Source organism: Rhinopithecus roxellana, chromosome 18 (genome assembly GCF_007565055.1).
Source record: "Rhinopithecus roxellana isolate Shanxi Qingling chromosome 18, ASM756505v1, whole genome shotgun sequence".
NCBI lineage: Eukaryota > Metazoa > Chordata > Mammalia > Primates > Cercopithecidae > Rhinopithecus > Rhinopithecus roxellana.
In genome coordinates this window covers 41,325,540-41,340,560 of record NC_044566.1, presented here as the reverse complement: position 1 = coordinate 41,340,560, position 15,021 = coordinate 41,325,540, and the positions used below count along the sequence as shown (strand labels likewise).

General features: G+C 45.9%; 1 protein-coding gene across 1 annotated transcript in view; it reads left to right on the top strand.

Annotated features, from left to right (window-relative positions):
• The first annotated feature begins 9,170 nt into the window (after nucleotides 1-9,170).
• FAM124A (family with sequence similarity 124 member A) overlaps nucleotides 9,171-15,021 on the top strand; it is a 59,863-nt gene continuing 54,012 nt past the window's right edge. The window contains exon 1 of the mRNA XM_010363814.2: nucleotides 9,171-9,411. Coding sequence (XP_010362116.1) covers nucleotides 9,344-9,411 — 68 coding nt within the window. The 5' untranslated portion in view covers nucleotides 9,171-9,343. The remainder of the gene's footprint in view (nucleotides 9,412-15,021) is intronic.

The window sequence follows — 15,021 nt, the reverse complement described above, 5'->3', positions numbered from 1 at the left end:
AAGTAGTCATTGTAAAAGGGATGACCAGGTCAGGTTCTCAGACTGTATTAAAAACAACAACCACACAACTAACTGCAGGAGCAAGCAGCATCATTGCTAGCACCAGGGAACCCCAAAGAAACTGTCAGTTGTGCTTCGTGTTGCCACCCTGAGGACAGCCAAGCTAGTCAGGCAGTTGCCTACTGGTCGACCCCCAGAGTGGTTGTCTGTGTCTGAGACTTTGCTCAAGCCCACCCAGTGAGGCAACCTCTTTCTTCGTTCAGTGGCCCATGATGCTTATGAAGCTACAACTCAGAAAAAGGGCTCTGGACCCACAGGCACGGTACTGCCAAAAAGCAAGCAAGTGAGCCAAGTGCACCAACGGATGTTGTGATAAAAGTTATGATAAAAGGTCCAGGGACCTATTATGGGGGGTAAAGAGGATTCCCTCAGCCTAACTTGGAATTTGAGAAAAGTTACCACATTGTTTTCAAACTGTCTAGCTACTTTTCACCCCTGGAATATAGCTGGCAGCTGCTAGGGGCAAGGATTGTGCCTTTTTGTATCTGTGTCCCCAGTGCCTAATGCGGTCCCTGATACAGAGTAATTGATGAGCCAGGAGTACAGGGTCCATCACAAGGAAGGTAGAGAGAAATGGGGCTGAAAGATGAACCAAGGTGTATGCCTGTATTTGGTATTCTGTGAGATGGTAGCAATGAAAGTACTTTTTCTTTTCTTTTCTTTTTTTTTTTTTTTTTTTGGACAGGGTTATATTCTGCTGCCCAGGCTGGAGTGCAATGGTGTGATTCTAGCTCACTGCAGTCTCCAACTCCTGGGCTCAAGCAATCCTCCCACCTCAGCCTCCTGAGTAGCTGAGACTACAGGCATGCACCACTATGCCCAGCCAATTTTTTAAAATTTTTGTAGAGACAGGGTCTTGAAATGCTGCCCAGGCTGGTTTTGAACTCCTGGGATCAAGTGATCCTCCCTCCTCAGTTTACCGTAGTGCTGGGATTATAGGTGTGAGCCACTGTGTCCAGTCACAATGAAAGTTCTTAAAGCTGTGCTGTAGGCCAACAACTCAAAGCAGTAGGTATGTCCAAAGACTTTTAGGGTAGCTCAATTGAGATACCTAAGTAGGAGTTTTTATGAGGCTAAGGAATAGGTAGGAAGATAGAAATGAGAGTAGGAAGGACTAGAACAAGTGGTCATAAATTTGTATCTTGGAGTTTCAAATTGCAGGGTTAGAGCAGGTACAAAACGAAGATAAAAATTTAGGTACACAGGATGATTCTGAGCCAAATGCCAAGGTCCTCCCTGGGCCAGGGGGAGGTGCCAGGATGTCTGTAATTACAACACCAGCAGCCACGAGAAGTGGGGCTGGAGGAATGGTTTCTGCCCTTCCCCTCTTCATCTCTTTGCTGAATTCTACTCTTTAAAACTCAACTTACATGATCTATTCTCTGAAACCTGTGCTTATCACTTCCTCCCCTTTTCCTCTTTTCCCTGACCCCCTCCCTTCCCATTCTCCTGAGGATGTGTCATTTTCTCCCTTCCATGGGCTCTAACAGCATCTTGTACAGCTTTCTTTCCTTTTTTTTTTTTTTTTTTTTTTGAGACAGGGTCTCCCTCTGTCGCCCAGGCTGGAGTGCAGTGGTGCAATCTCAGCTCACTGAAACCTCCGCCTCCAGGTTTGAACAATTCTCTTGCCTCAGCCCCCCAAGTAGCTGGAATTACAGGTGACTGCCACCACATCCAGCTAATTTTTTTTTTTTTTTCTGAGATGGAATCTTGCTCTGTCGCCCAGGCTGGAGTGCAGTGGCGTGATCTCGGCTCACTGCAAGCTCCGCCTCCCGGGTTCACGCCATTCTCCTGCCTCAGCCTTCTGAGTAGCTGGGACTACAGGCACCTACCACCAGGCCAGCTAATTTTTTGTATTTTTAGCAGAGACGAGGTTTCACCGTGTTAGCCAGGATGGTCTGATCTCCTGACCTCGTGATCCGCCCGTCTCGGCCTCCCAAAGTGCTGGGATTACAGGCATGCCACCGTGCCCAGCCTAATTTTTTTTTTTTTAGTAGAGATGGCATTTCACCATTACACAGCTTTCTAAACTGAATTGCATATGCCACTGTCATAGCATTAATTACATTGTATTGAGATTTACTCGCTTGGATCTCCCCCTAATGATTGTCAGGGTCCAAGGACAGGATCTCTATCTTATTTGGACCAGATCCAACAGGATAGTCGGGTTAGTATAATTTGGAAGAGTGAGTGCACGAATGCATGGCTTTCCTGTGGACAGGGACAAGAGCACTGGGACAATCAGATGCAGAACCAGAAAGAGGTCATGAAGAAAGCTTTAGATATGGAAGCTGACTGCAAAGTAAAATGATAATACCAAATACTTCCTATGTGCCAGGCGTTATCTCAGCACTCTCTGTGTGACAACATCTCAGTCCTCATAAAGACCTTAGTAGCCTGTGATACAAACAGCTGAGTCCAGGCAAGGTTAAGTAACTTGCCCCAGTTCACAAGCCTAGCAGGTGATAGAGGGAGAGGGAAGACTTGGGCTTGTGCACTGCGGCTGGAGAGAAACTCAGTCTTACCCATGATAAGATCGTGCCTCCCACATGATACGGCTTCAAAGGCAGTGTTATGAGTCAAATTGTGTCTCCCAAAATTCATGTGGTAATATCCTAATCCCCAGTACCTCAGAATGTGACTGTATTTGGAGACAGGATCTTTAAAGAAGTGATTCAGGGCCGGGCGTGGTGGCTCATGCCTGTAATCCCAGCACTTTGGGAGACCGAGGTGGGCAGATCACAAGGTCAAGAGATCATGACCATCCTGGCCAACATGGTGAAACTCCATCTCTACTAAAAATACAAAAATCATCTGGGTGTGGTGGTGTGCACCTGTAGTCCCGGCTACTCGGGAGGCTGACGCAGGAGAATTACTTGAACCTGGAAGGTGGAGGTTGCAGTGAGCCGAGATTGCGCCACTGCACTCCACCCTGGTGACAGAGTGAGACTCCGAGAAGAAAGAAAGAAGGAAAGAAGGAAAGAAAGAAAGGAAGGAAGGGAGGGAGGGAGGGAGGGAAGGAATGGAGGAAGGGAGGAAGGGAGGAAGGCAGGAAGGAAAGAAGGAAAGAAAGAAAAAAGAAAGAAAGAGAGAAAAGAAAAAAAGAGAAAGAAAGAAAAAAGAAGAAAAGAAAGAAAAAAAAGAAAGAAAAGAAAGAAAGAAAGAAAAAAGAAAGAAAGAAAGAAAGAAAGAAAAAGAAAGAAGACGAAGGAAGAAAGAAGGAAGGAAGGAAGGAAGGAAAGGAAGGAAGGAAGGAAGAGAAAAAGAAAAGAAAGAAAGAAAGAAAGAAAGAAGACAGAAAGAAGAAAGAAGAAAGAAAGAAAGAAAGAAAAAAGAAAGAAAGAAGGGGAAGAAGAAGGAAGGAAGAAAAAGGAAGAGGAAGGAGAAAGAAAGAAAGAAAGAAAGAAAGAAAGAAGAACGAAAGAAAGAAAGAAGAAAGAAAAAAAGAAAGAGAGAAAGAAAAGAAAGAAAGAAAGAAAGAAAGAAAGAAAGAAAGAAAGGAAGGAAGGAAGGAAGGAAGAAGGAAGGAAGGAAGGAAGGAAAGAAAAGGAAGGAAAGAAGAAAAGAAAGAAGGAAAGAAAGAGCTTCAGTTACAAAGAGGCCATTAGAGGTGGCCTTCATCTAATCTGATTGTTTTCTTTACAAGAAGAGGAAATTTGGACATGCAAAGAGACCCAAGGATGCACACAGATAGAAGAAAGATACAGTGAGAAGGTGGCCATCTGCCAGCCAAGGAGAGGCCTCCAAAGAAACCCATCCCACTGACACCATGATCTTCCACTTCCAGCCTCCAGAACTGTGAGGAAATCAACTTCTATTGTTGAAGCCATGCTGTCTGTGGTACTTTGTAATGGCAACCCAAGCCGACTGACAGGTCCTTGGAGCTGGGGAGGACTGAGTCCCTGAAGGAAAGTGTCAGGATGAAAGCGGATGGAAGGCCAAAGTTTTCCAAGCCTAGGTTATTAGTAGGACCATAAATGAGTGACTTAGCCACCGTTCCCAGGAGGCATGTCTATCCTTACGGGAAACTGGAGGGCAATGCCCTGAGTCTAGGGTTCCCTTTGATTCTTAAATTTCCACAGCACGTTTCCAGAAGCCAACCTTTCACATTCCCATCTCATTTTACGCCCACCCACCCACCAGTTGTTGGGAGTCACAGTGGGTGGGTGGTCTGATGTCTGGCTTGGACTCCAGATCCTGTCCAGGTATAAACTGCAGGCTGAGAATTCTTGGGAAGCCTCCAAGGCAGGACCACTATCTGTGCTCTCCCTTATCAAAGCGGAGTCATTTATATTTTAATGAGATTATTTCCCAACACAACAGTTTATCTTTCGTTTCATTTATCCCTTTGCCATCTGGTCCCCTTATGCTTGCATGTAGGGCTAGTGGCTTCCTTTGTCTAAGTAGATTTGTCAATAGTTTATAAATTTTCTTCTCATGATCATAATATTTATTTTTCACATTAGACAGATTCTTCTGGAGACTTGGAAGAAAGAGATTTCTTTTTTTAAATTTTAATGTCATTCCTTAACCTGTAATTTTTGTTTCTAGGGAAATGTGTTTTCAAAAATTAATTAAAGTGAATGAACAAAAGTTCCCAGACCAATATATTTTCTGGTTCTGTTTGCTACTGTATAACCCAAACAAATATTTTACTTAAGGAGCTAGATCAAGCTCGCCTAATAGCAAATGGTGCAGATACAATGAAAGTGGCCTAGCTTCCCTTTAAATCGAAACCCACATCTGGGCAAATCCTATGTTCTGGAGATTTTTCTTTTTATCTGTTTTCAGTCTCTTGCTTTAAAGTTCTTATCTTAAAGCTACTTAGCTCCTCTTTTTTTGGCCCCCTCCCAATTACTCTTGGCCTTCTTAATCACGAATCCATCTCTTTCATCAGCATAGTTGACGGACTCTATTTACCATCCGATTAGCTTCAGTTTTTTCCTCCAAGACAGGGCTTTGGCATTCCAGTCCTATTCTAATGGCTGATGGCACTACATACCTCTCAGGTCCCTGGTGGGAAGGCCAGCCATGCCCATTGGCCATGGAACATGATAAACTGCCCTCTCTTGACCCAAAAAGTTCCATTAGGCCAGAAAATAGCTCTGGCCTATTTCTCAATGTATTCTCAGCACCAGCCACTGCCTAGTACACACTGAGTGTTCAATAATAAATGAATGAACTGCCTTGTTTTCTAACACACCAACACATGCAATAATATAAACAGAGACTAAAACATGCTTTATAGGTGAAATACAACATAAGATTGATGTTCAGACCTTTCTGAGAAAAAGTGGTTAAAACATCAGCAATATATTTTATTCATATACTTCATAGTTTCTAAGGGGCTTTGAATCTCCTGTGAGATTTATATCAACAACCCCATTTTAAGGACAAAGGAAACCTCACAAGGTTTTTGTGAGAATTAAATAAATCATGTATGTAAATCCTTATCACAATGCCTGACATGCAGTAGGAACTTTAGAAACAGTTGATGGGCTACCCTTTTTCTCTATCGAGAGTTTAAACAACTAGTACATGACGGATTCCGATCCAGAAGTCAGGTTTCATGTTTCCTGGCCTGTTACACTTCCTGCGATACCTCAGTATTCCCCCAACACTGTTCTCAGGCTCTGATAGGAATATCTTTAGGGCAGCATTCAAGATACCCTAAGCAGACCAGTGACACTTTTCTGAACCCATCTTAAAGGGGTGAAGAACGAGAGCATTGTACCCTCACAATTAGAGAGACTGACATTAAAAAGCTGGACTGTGGAGTGTGGGAACCATGTAATTTTAGGGGCTACATACCCTGCAGTGTTCACTTCAAGGTTCTTGTGCTGGTTACCTGCCAACAACTCTTATACCCACCCTCCCCCCCGCAAAAAAAAATGGGCCAGGTGCAATGGCTCATGCCTATAATTCCAGCACTTTGAGAGGCCGAGGCAGGGGGATCACTTGAGGCCAAGAGTTCGAGACCAGCCTGGGCAACATATTTTTCTCTACAAAAAAGTTAAAAATCAGTTGGGCATGGTGGTATGCCTGTAGTCCCAGCTACTCAGGAGGCTGGGAGGATCACTTGAATCAGGGAGGTCGAGGCTATAGTGAGCTGTGATTGTGCCACTGCACTCTAGCCTGGTCAACAGAGCAAGACCCTGTCTCAAAACAAACAAGCAAAAAATGAAGTGAGACTATTAAAACCTGGGAACTGAAGCAGAAAGCCATGCATCATTGGAATACAGTGATACTGTTCAAGCTTATCTTCCATATAATAAATGCATCACTGAGTTGCCATTAGACTGCTATGCCAATGATGAATGATAACACTATATCCCCTGTGGGCAAGGGGAACCTGAATCAATGCATCATTTTGAAATGTGGCTCGAGGTTTTGGTCTGGCGTGCCCTTTCTCTAGATATTTAAGAAAGGCAGGCCGGGCGCGGTGGCTCAAGCCTGTAATCCCAGCACTTTGGGAGGCCGAGACGGGCGGATCACGAGGTCAGGAGATCGAAACCATCCTGGCTAACACGGTGAAACCCCGTCTCTACTAAAAATACAAAAAACTAGCCGGGCGAGGTGGCGGCGCCTGTAGTCCCAGCTACTCGGGAGGCTGAGGCAGGAGAATGGCGGGAACCCGGGAGGCGGAGCTTGCAGTGAGCTGAGATCTGGCCACTGCACTCCAGCCTGGGTGACAGAGCGAGACTCCGTCTCAAAAAAAAAAAAGAAAGGCAGAAAGCATTTAAATAGCATCTCATTTTCCAAAGCCCATCTTCTAAAAGTCATGCTGATTTCACCCTTTCTTCCGTGGCCTTTTTCCTAGTACCATCTTCCTGAAGATACAACTGGCCCACTCATCAGCCTTCTAGGTAAGTGACACGGGCTCCAGCCACCTTAAGTGGACTACCTGGCTTCCCTGCTCACTGATAGGGTGTCCTGGGACAAGGCACTCGAACTCGGTGGGGTTTAGTTTCCTTGACAGTAAAATAGAAAAGTAAGCCTATTTCACAGCACTTCCCTGAGGATCAAACGAGGTACAGTTTGAATTGTTCCCACACAGAGTAAACAAAGGTGGGTTCCCTCGTGGCTGCAAGAAAAAAAAATGGCGGAATGTTCATTATGCTTACCTACTTGGCCACTTGTATCACTCCTTTCAGTTTGGATTCGTTGACAGTCTTTTTCTATTTTCCAAATACACTGTAATGATCTACTGGTGACTTCCCGGAGGTGTCACACTTAGGTCAAATGTCTTGCTACCTACCGTCTTTGCAATTTCTCATAGCTCCAGTCACCCAACTTGCCATCACTTCCCCTCTAAGTAAACACTCAGTGCTACAGCCTGCCTCACACTTGGAGGTCTCTCTTCCTGGAGCACCTCCTCACCTCACAACCTGCACCAGGCTGCTTCCCTGTCATTCACTGGACACACGCACATTGCTCCAGGGGCTGTTCCAGGTGTTGGGGACACACCAAGAACAAAAAACACTGTGTCCCTGCTCTCATGGAGCTGACATTAGGGGTATGGGTGAGGAGGAAAGAGCAGGTGGCCAGTAAATAAATCTATCATCTGCCAGCTCCTAGTAGAGTGCTAAGAAATAGAGTTGGGTAAGGGGATACTGTGATGTAGGATTAGTCAATGAGGCCTCCGTTATGAGGGGCCATGTGAACCCAGAAAAGAAGGAAATGTGGGGGGAGTCTTGCAGAAAATCTGGGAGAAAATATCTCAAAAAGAAGGAACAGAAAGTACAAAGGCCCTGAGGCAGAAGAGGGCTCAGGTATCCCTCCCTGAGAGAGCTTTCCCTGTTCTCTCACAATTTGAATTATGTTCTCTCTTTCTTGGGCACACTATTCTTTTCCTTCATAGTGATTTATCTCCATTTTATTACACATACATAATAATAATATATATATATACACACACACATACACACAGAATTTGTTTAACTGTCTCTCCTCTGGATTGTAAGTGCCATGAAGGCAAGGATCATACCTGTTGCTATTTTCTCTCATTTGTATATGCAGAGTTCACCCTCCTGTTTGGCATTTAGTTATTGAATGAATCAGTACATTAAAAATGATCATTAATGACATTGTGCAATGCATCACTCACAATGTTTCTCACCCCACTTGAGAATTTTCTTTTAGAGATTAGTGCATGGGCAGGGGAATCTCCCTTGAAGAACTGGCACGCTCCTTTCTTTCAGCTAATGAGCACCAATATGTCCGTTGCTGCTTGGGGTGCAAGGAATTTTAGGCTCAGTAAGGACAATTCCTCCCAGTGGTTTGGATAGGACTGTCAGAACTAAATTCAAGTTGTTCAGATTCTCCTTCCGACCGCCCTGCCAACTTGCCTTCCTCTTCATCCTCCTAATAGGAGGTGAGCCCCTCCAATAGTGATCATTAACTCACCCTGAGGTTATCCCCTTGCTGCAACAATCCGTGAATTGCAGGTTCATTCAATGCTCTTTAAATTATTTTTAAAGGCTTTTTTTTTTTTTTTTTTTTTTAAGTAGCAAAAGAATGCATGACACCTATCGTAAACTGGCAAGTTGGGGGGTGGGATGCCACTCAGACGTGTACTGAGAAAGGTGATAATGAATTTGGCGTCAGCAATTCTTCAGAAACTATAAGAAAACACCCAGGTATTCGAATTGTTCCCAAAAGGGAAACAAATCTTTCTCAGCTTTCACGATGCGCTGAGGTTGGTTTTCTCAGTGCTCCTCCCGGATCAGGAGCTGGGGAACCTCGTGGCAAGCCCCGGGGCTAGGGATTCCCGGACTGTGGGCCTGGGAGAGAGGGGCGGCTCTTCTGTGAACACTCACCCCGCCCCCACAACACATACGCGGTCACGCACCACACATGGGCACACGCGCTCATCGCTGTTGCACAGCCACAGTCGCGTGCAACCAGGAGTGCACACCGCACCCACATCACATCGCATCCACAGACGCACGGGACCTCACACGCCTCGGCCACCCACGCGCACACGCCCCCCACGCGCACACGCACTCGCTCGCGCGCACTCACCTCGCACCGCCGCGCGCACACGCGAGTCCCGCCGGACGGCGAGGGGCGGGGCGGGCGCGGCCGCGGGTGCCCAGCCGGGCGCGGCCGGGAGAGGGCGCGGCGCGGGGTTCGCGGCTGGCGCTGGAGTTGTTTGCCGGCTCCAGGGCCGCCAGACGCTCGCGGGGAGCCCGGCCAGCTCGGACTGGAAGGAGCGGCCGAGAGGGAGCGCGTCCCGGATCACGACGGCGCCCGCGAGCCGAGCCTGGCCAGGACGCGCATCATGGACCCGAAGGCGGGCGGCGGCGGCGAGGAGGACGACTGCGTGGACTCGGGCGCCGAGACCGGAGGGTGAGCCGCGCCGGGCCGGACCGCGGGCGGGGGGCGCTCTCCGAGTTGCGCGGCGGCTTCTCCCCGGCTGGGGACCCTCCTGATCCCCGCAATGGGACAGGGGCGCGGGGCTTCTCCTGCCGGATCCCCCGCTGCCTCCCGGGCGGGCCGCGCGATCCGTGGCTGCCCCCGGCAGGGCGGGCCCCACCCGGGGGAAGGAAAGTGGAAGGGCTCAAGGTTCAGTGCAAGCCCACCCATCCGGTGAGGCGATGCAGAGCGCCAGGCGGATGCAAAGACCCCTTGTCAGCATCGCTAGAGACAGGAGATGCTCTTGCACTTGTTTCCTCCTTCCTCGGGGACTTTCCTCCTGTAGCTCCGGAGCACCCTGGAGTCCGGCCCTGGAGATGGGGAGAGGAGGAAAAGCAGGGTGGGACACCCACACCTAAAGTCTTTCCGAAGTCGGCTAGGAGGATGGCATTTCTCGTTATATGGCTTCGTCGTGGGACTTTAATCTGTGCTGCCGAGTCCCCTTCCTCGACTCCTCCAGTCCCGCCGAACTTCGTCACCTCTAAGTGCACCTGTCCCAGCCGGAACCGTTGGCCTGTTGTACCAGCGGGATGGAGATGGTGTTAAGATTAGGATCTAGCCCTGCCTTTTTTTTCTTTTTTTTTTTTTTTTTTTTTTTTTAATATTCTCTTCGCTTCAGCGGACTCAAACAATGAGCTCAAACCTTTGGAGACTAATTAGTCTCCAAACACTGTTTTCCTGAGCGGAACAAAAGACAAAATGCCTTTTAGGAGATGAATGTCATTATAAAGGCTTCCCGGCAGCCCCTATATCTAAAGGACTTTCCTGTGCAGAGTCAGCACCACATCCAGGCCACGGGTACTGACCCAGGAGGAAAGGATGTCTTTTCCTATCTGGAGTAATCCTGGGGGAGGGCGGGAGCTGCCCAGACTGCAGAAAGCCTCATTCCTGAAAGGTCGGAGAGGTTTTAGACTAATCTCAGGATTTGGCAACCCGGTGAGGGCAGGTAGAGAATCTAGGCCCACAATCGACCCAGAGTTCTAACCCAACCCCGGCAAAGCTCCCCTACACAGCCCCTCCTGCCCCACCACTCCTAGCCCAAATGTGGGACTTTACTCCCTAGGGCATTCACCCAGCAATGGGCTTTCTCTGTTATCCAAACTCATTCATAGCTCTCTACAGCACCCAATTATAATCTGGTGGAGTAACCTGATGCTAAATGCTAAACTCTCTTGCTTCTTCCCACTCTTTGTATAAGTGGCATGTATCAACTTTAATTGAAGATTATTGGCTTTTTTTTCTGCCACTAGTTAGCTGGACCATGAATAGAAGAAACAAAGCAAAATTAACCAGCTTATTTGTAGCTGCCTTAAATAAAGCGCTCACTGGTCTATTCATTTTCAATTTGCAGAGCTCACCTAAAACTGATGTTTTTTTCAAGGGCTCTGTCTTAGAGAAGGGAGAGGAAGTCCTGACCCAGGGGGTGATATCGCCCCAGGATCTGGACATCAGCATGACAGCTGCCAGGCCTCCTGGGAGGGGCTCGCCACTCCTGCTGACACCAGAGCTTCTGTTCTCAGCCTCTGTCACTAAAATGTGTAGTTGTAACAGGACAGAATTGTTTAAAGAATTCTTGGCCGGGCACCATGGCTCACGCCTGTAATCCCAGCACATTGGAAGGCTGAGGTGGGCAGATCACCTGAGGTCGGGAGTTTGAGACCAGCCTGGCCAACATGGAGAACTCTCGTCTCTACTAAAAAAAAATACAGAATTAGTCGGGCGTGGTGGCACATGCCTGTAATTCCAGCTATTCGGGAGGCTGAGGCAGGAGAATCGCTTGAACCCAGGAGGCAGAGGTTGCCATGAGCCGAGATCACACCATTGCACTCCAGCTTAGGCAACAAGAGCGAAACTCCATCTCAAAAAAAAAAAAAGAAATTCTTACTGTATCACTAGCATCCTTAAGCTAAAGGTAAAATAGCATGCGTTTCAATGTATGCTCATTAGTGTTGTGTTTTCCATATATTCATAGAGCCCTTGAATTTCAGTTATCAAAAAGCTGTTCATCGTTTCCCTACTTTTCTGGAGCTTGCCCCCACCCCTTACCCTATCTAGTTTTCACAGAGATTGTGTAGAAAGCACATAGAAAACAATAAGTGTTTGCTATCATTAGTATTTTTAAAATGCAAATCTGATCATGTCTCTCCTTTTCAAACTTTTATGGCTCTGTTATCTACAAATGCAAGGAATTTAACATGGCCTATATGCCCTGACTCCTGTTATGGAGTCCCTTCTTCCCTCCTTGGCCTTGTTTCTCAGCAGGTCCTTCTTTGCACCTTGTATCTAGCCACATCTGACAGGTTTTTCTGTTTCCTTGCCTTTGTCAAGCTGCCCTCTTTGCCACCTCTGCCATTCCCACCTGACATGCCTGTCTGCTAGGTGAAACTCTACTCTTCTTTCAGGACTTAGCTCAAGTGACACATCAGCTAAGGCAGTGATCCTTAATTTGGGGTCCATGAATTGCTTCAAGTTGTATGCAAATGATGTGCTTTGTGAATTTGTATGAGAAGAAACTTATTTTTTTTATCACATTCTCAAAGTAGCTGGTGATCTCTTCCAAACCAAGTCTGGGCAAGGTCTGAGACATTTCATTTTCAACACACTGTGTCTGAGGTGTTGCGAGACATCCAAGTAAAGATGATGAATCAGCAGTTGGGTATATCTGTCTGGAACTCAGTAGGGAGGTCCGCATGATGACATTGCATTTGGGAACTATTTACCTAAAAATGGCAATGGAAGCCCTGGGAGAGACGAAATCAACTGAAGGTAACAGCAAGCACTTTCTTAGCATTTAGTATGTGCCACCTACTGTTCTAAGCCTTTATGTATTTCATGGACTCCTCGAATCCTTCAACAACTCTGTGCAGCAGCTGCTGTTTAAGACCAGCCTTGAGAAACTACATTTAAATGCCCAGTCAATGAGAATGAACTGATAAAGGAGGCTGAGAAAGAGTAGACATGAGGTCAAAGAAGGAAGAATATGAATCATTGAAGCCAAGGGAGGTTTGAGTTTTTGAGAAAGGAAGGAGAGATCAACTCTGCTACTGAGAAATTGGTGAAGATGAGGAAAGCTAAACGTCTTTTTTAAATGGAGATGATGAAGTGAAGGAAGAGTGGTATTTCACAGTGGGGCGGTGGAGATAGGAGCCAGATTAGAGAGGCTCTAGAAGGCAGTAGAAGGTGAAGAAAAGGAGGCAGGTGAATTCCTTTGTCTGGAAAAAGGAGAAGCAAAAAGAGGCAGTATCTAAAAGGGAGACTGGGGTGAAGAAAGATTTCCTAAACATAGGCACTGATTGAGCAATCAGTGTGATAGAAAGGATTCTATAGAAAGGGAAAGGAGAAGGAGGAGAAAAGATTATCATCTGTAATGTTGGCTTGCTTGTTTGCTTGCCTTTTTTTTTTTTTTTTTTTTTTTAACAGACAGGATGTCTCTGTCACCAGGCTGGCGTGCATTGGTGGAATCATGGCTCACTGCAACCTCAGACTCCAAGGCTCAAGTGATCCTCCCGCCTCTGCCTCCTGTGTAGCTGGGATTACAGGCCTGCACCACTGACACCATGCCCAGCTAATTATTTTTTTTAATTTTTATAAACACAAGGTCCTGCTATGTTGCTCAGAAACTGTCTTAAACTCCTGGCCTCAAGCAATCCTTCCACCTTGGCCTCGCAAAGCACTAAGATTATAGATGTGAGCCACTGCTTCTGGTCCTGTAGTGTCAGCATTCTGAAAAAGTGGAGGCAGATGGACTTTAGACCACAAGGGAATGGATGGCTTTAGGTAGGAGACAGGATATCCCCTCCTGCAATTAAAAGGGCAGGCAAGATGGGGTTTCTCTTTGGTGTAAATACAGCCCTCCACCATCTGAGGAGAAAGGAGATTTGAATAGTTGTTTGGGGCAATGTTGAGCGGGTGCCCAGTTGAAATTTGCAATTACGTATTTATAGAGGTACAAGTTCCCCTAGTTATTTATTTTCTCGCAGCAATGCTCAACTACCTAGGGTCAGGCAGAGAGAGAGAGTGGATAGTTAGGATCATCAAAATTTGGGGTAAGGGGGTGTGAACAAAACACAGAAACAAGAGCTGTCAGGGTATTGCTTAAGCTGATTATCCGTCCTTTCAGCGGCATGATGGAAGAAACAGTTCTGAGAAACTTCATGCATCCCACTGCCAGTGGCTGTGTTGGCCACTTTGAAAGTTAGTCACAAGAGCCAGTCTGCTCTTTCAAATTCTGGCTCCTCTACTTAGGGACTGTGAAACCTTGATCCAGTGACTTAACCTCTCTCTGCTCTCAGTTTCCTCTTCTGTACAATGGGGATGATGGCAGTAGTACCTACCTCCTAGGGTTGGTGTGAGGATTAAATGAGCGTATATATTTAAAGCCCCTAGAACAGTGCCTGTTCAGTGCCTAGAATCTTAGTGCCTGTTCAGTGTCTAGAACTTTTAGGACATGATTATTTCTCATCACACTATATTATTATTGTTATGAAGAACACTCCAAATTATAAACTTAGAGTTTTATATAATAAAAATGGTGAACTCAAGTCCATATGTTTTTCAAACTCATCACAATAGATCCTCTGTTGCTTTTAAATACCTTAAGTAATTTGATCATTCAGAACATGTGAGAGACTACAGGGCATGCCTCAGTATTCTAATAATTATATTTTACAGATGAGGAAATGTAGACTCAGAGGGCACATGGCTCGTTAGAGGCATGAATTGAAGTCTGGATCTCCAGTGTGCTTCCCACCTAGTGAAGTTGCCTCTCCAGGAGCTGTTTGATCTGTAATTCATTCTTGTTTTCTGCTCCTTTTGTTGCTGTCTCACCTACTTACTACAAGCCAAGACTAAAAGCAAACTAGTGTTCTTCTATAGCAATTGATGTCATTTTGAAACTCCCATTTTCCAAATCCACTTGAAAGAAGCCTTGTGCTCTTATGTACTTTTCGTTATAGCAAAAATTGGCAAGTTGGCTGCTGATGGTGGTAAACTATCTTAAGAAACAGAATCCCTTAAATAGGAGGACAGCCAGTTCCTTGTAAACCCAAATAAAAGCCAATGCTTTATAATGACTGTTTCATTAGTGATGCCTTCAAGATTTGGCATGTAAGCCACTCTTTTGCATGTGATGGATTATTTTCATTCAATAGTTTGGTCTGGCATTAATGAACTTCCACTTCCATCTCAGCTGTCGCTTCTGAACATGTAGGGCCATACCATGCCCTGTTTCTTTGGAGGACCTCCAATTGATACTTCGTTGTGACTTAAGACGTAACAAAAAATCAGGAGTCTAGACTTTAAATAGGTGGGTGGAAAAGAATAGGTGGGGTGAATTTTTAAATGGGACAGGTCTTTTAAAAAGATGAAAGGGGAAATGCTGTATAGAAGACCAGATCATTTGTTAGTACTTTGCTATCTTTGTGTTCAAGGTAGAGCTAGTTAACACTAAATTTAATTCAGTGCAATGAGGGTTAACAGATGAGGTCCATGATGCGTTGAACTGATATTTTACAGAAACATCAAGATCAATTTTACAGGAATGCC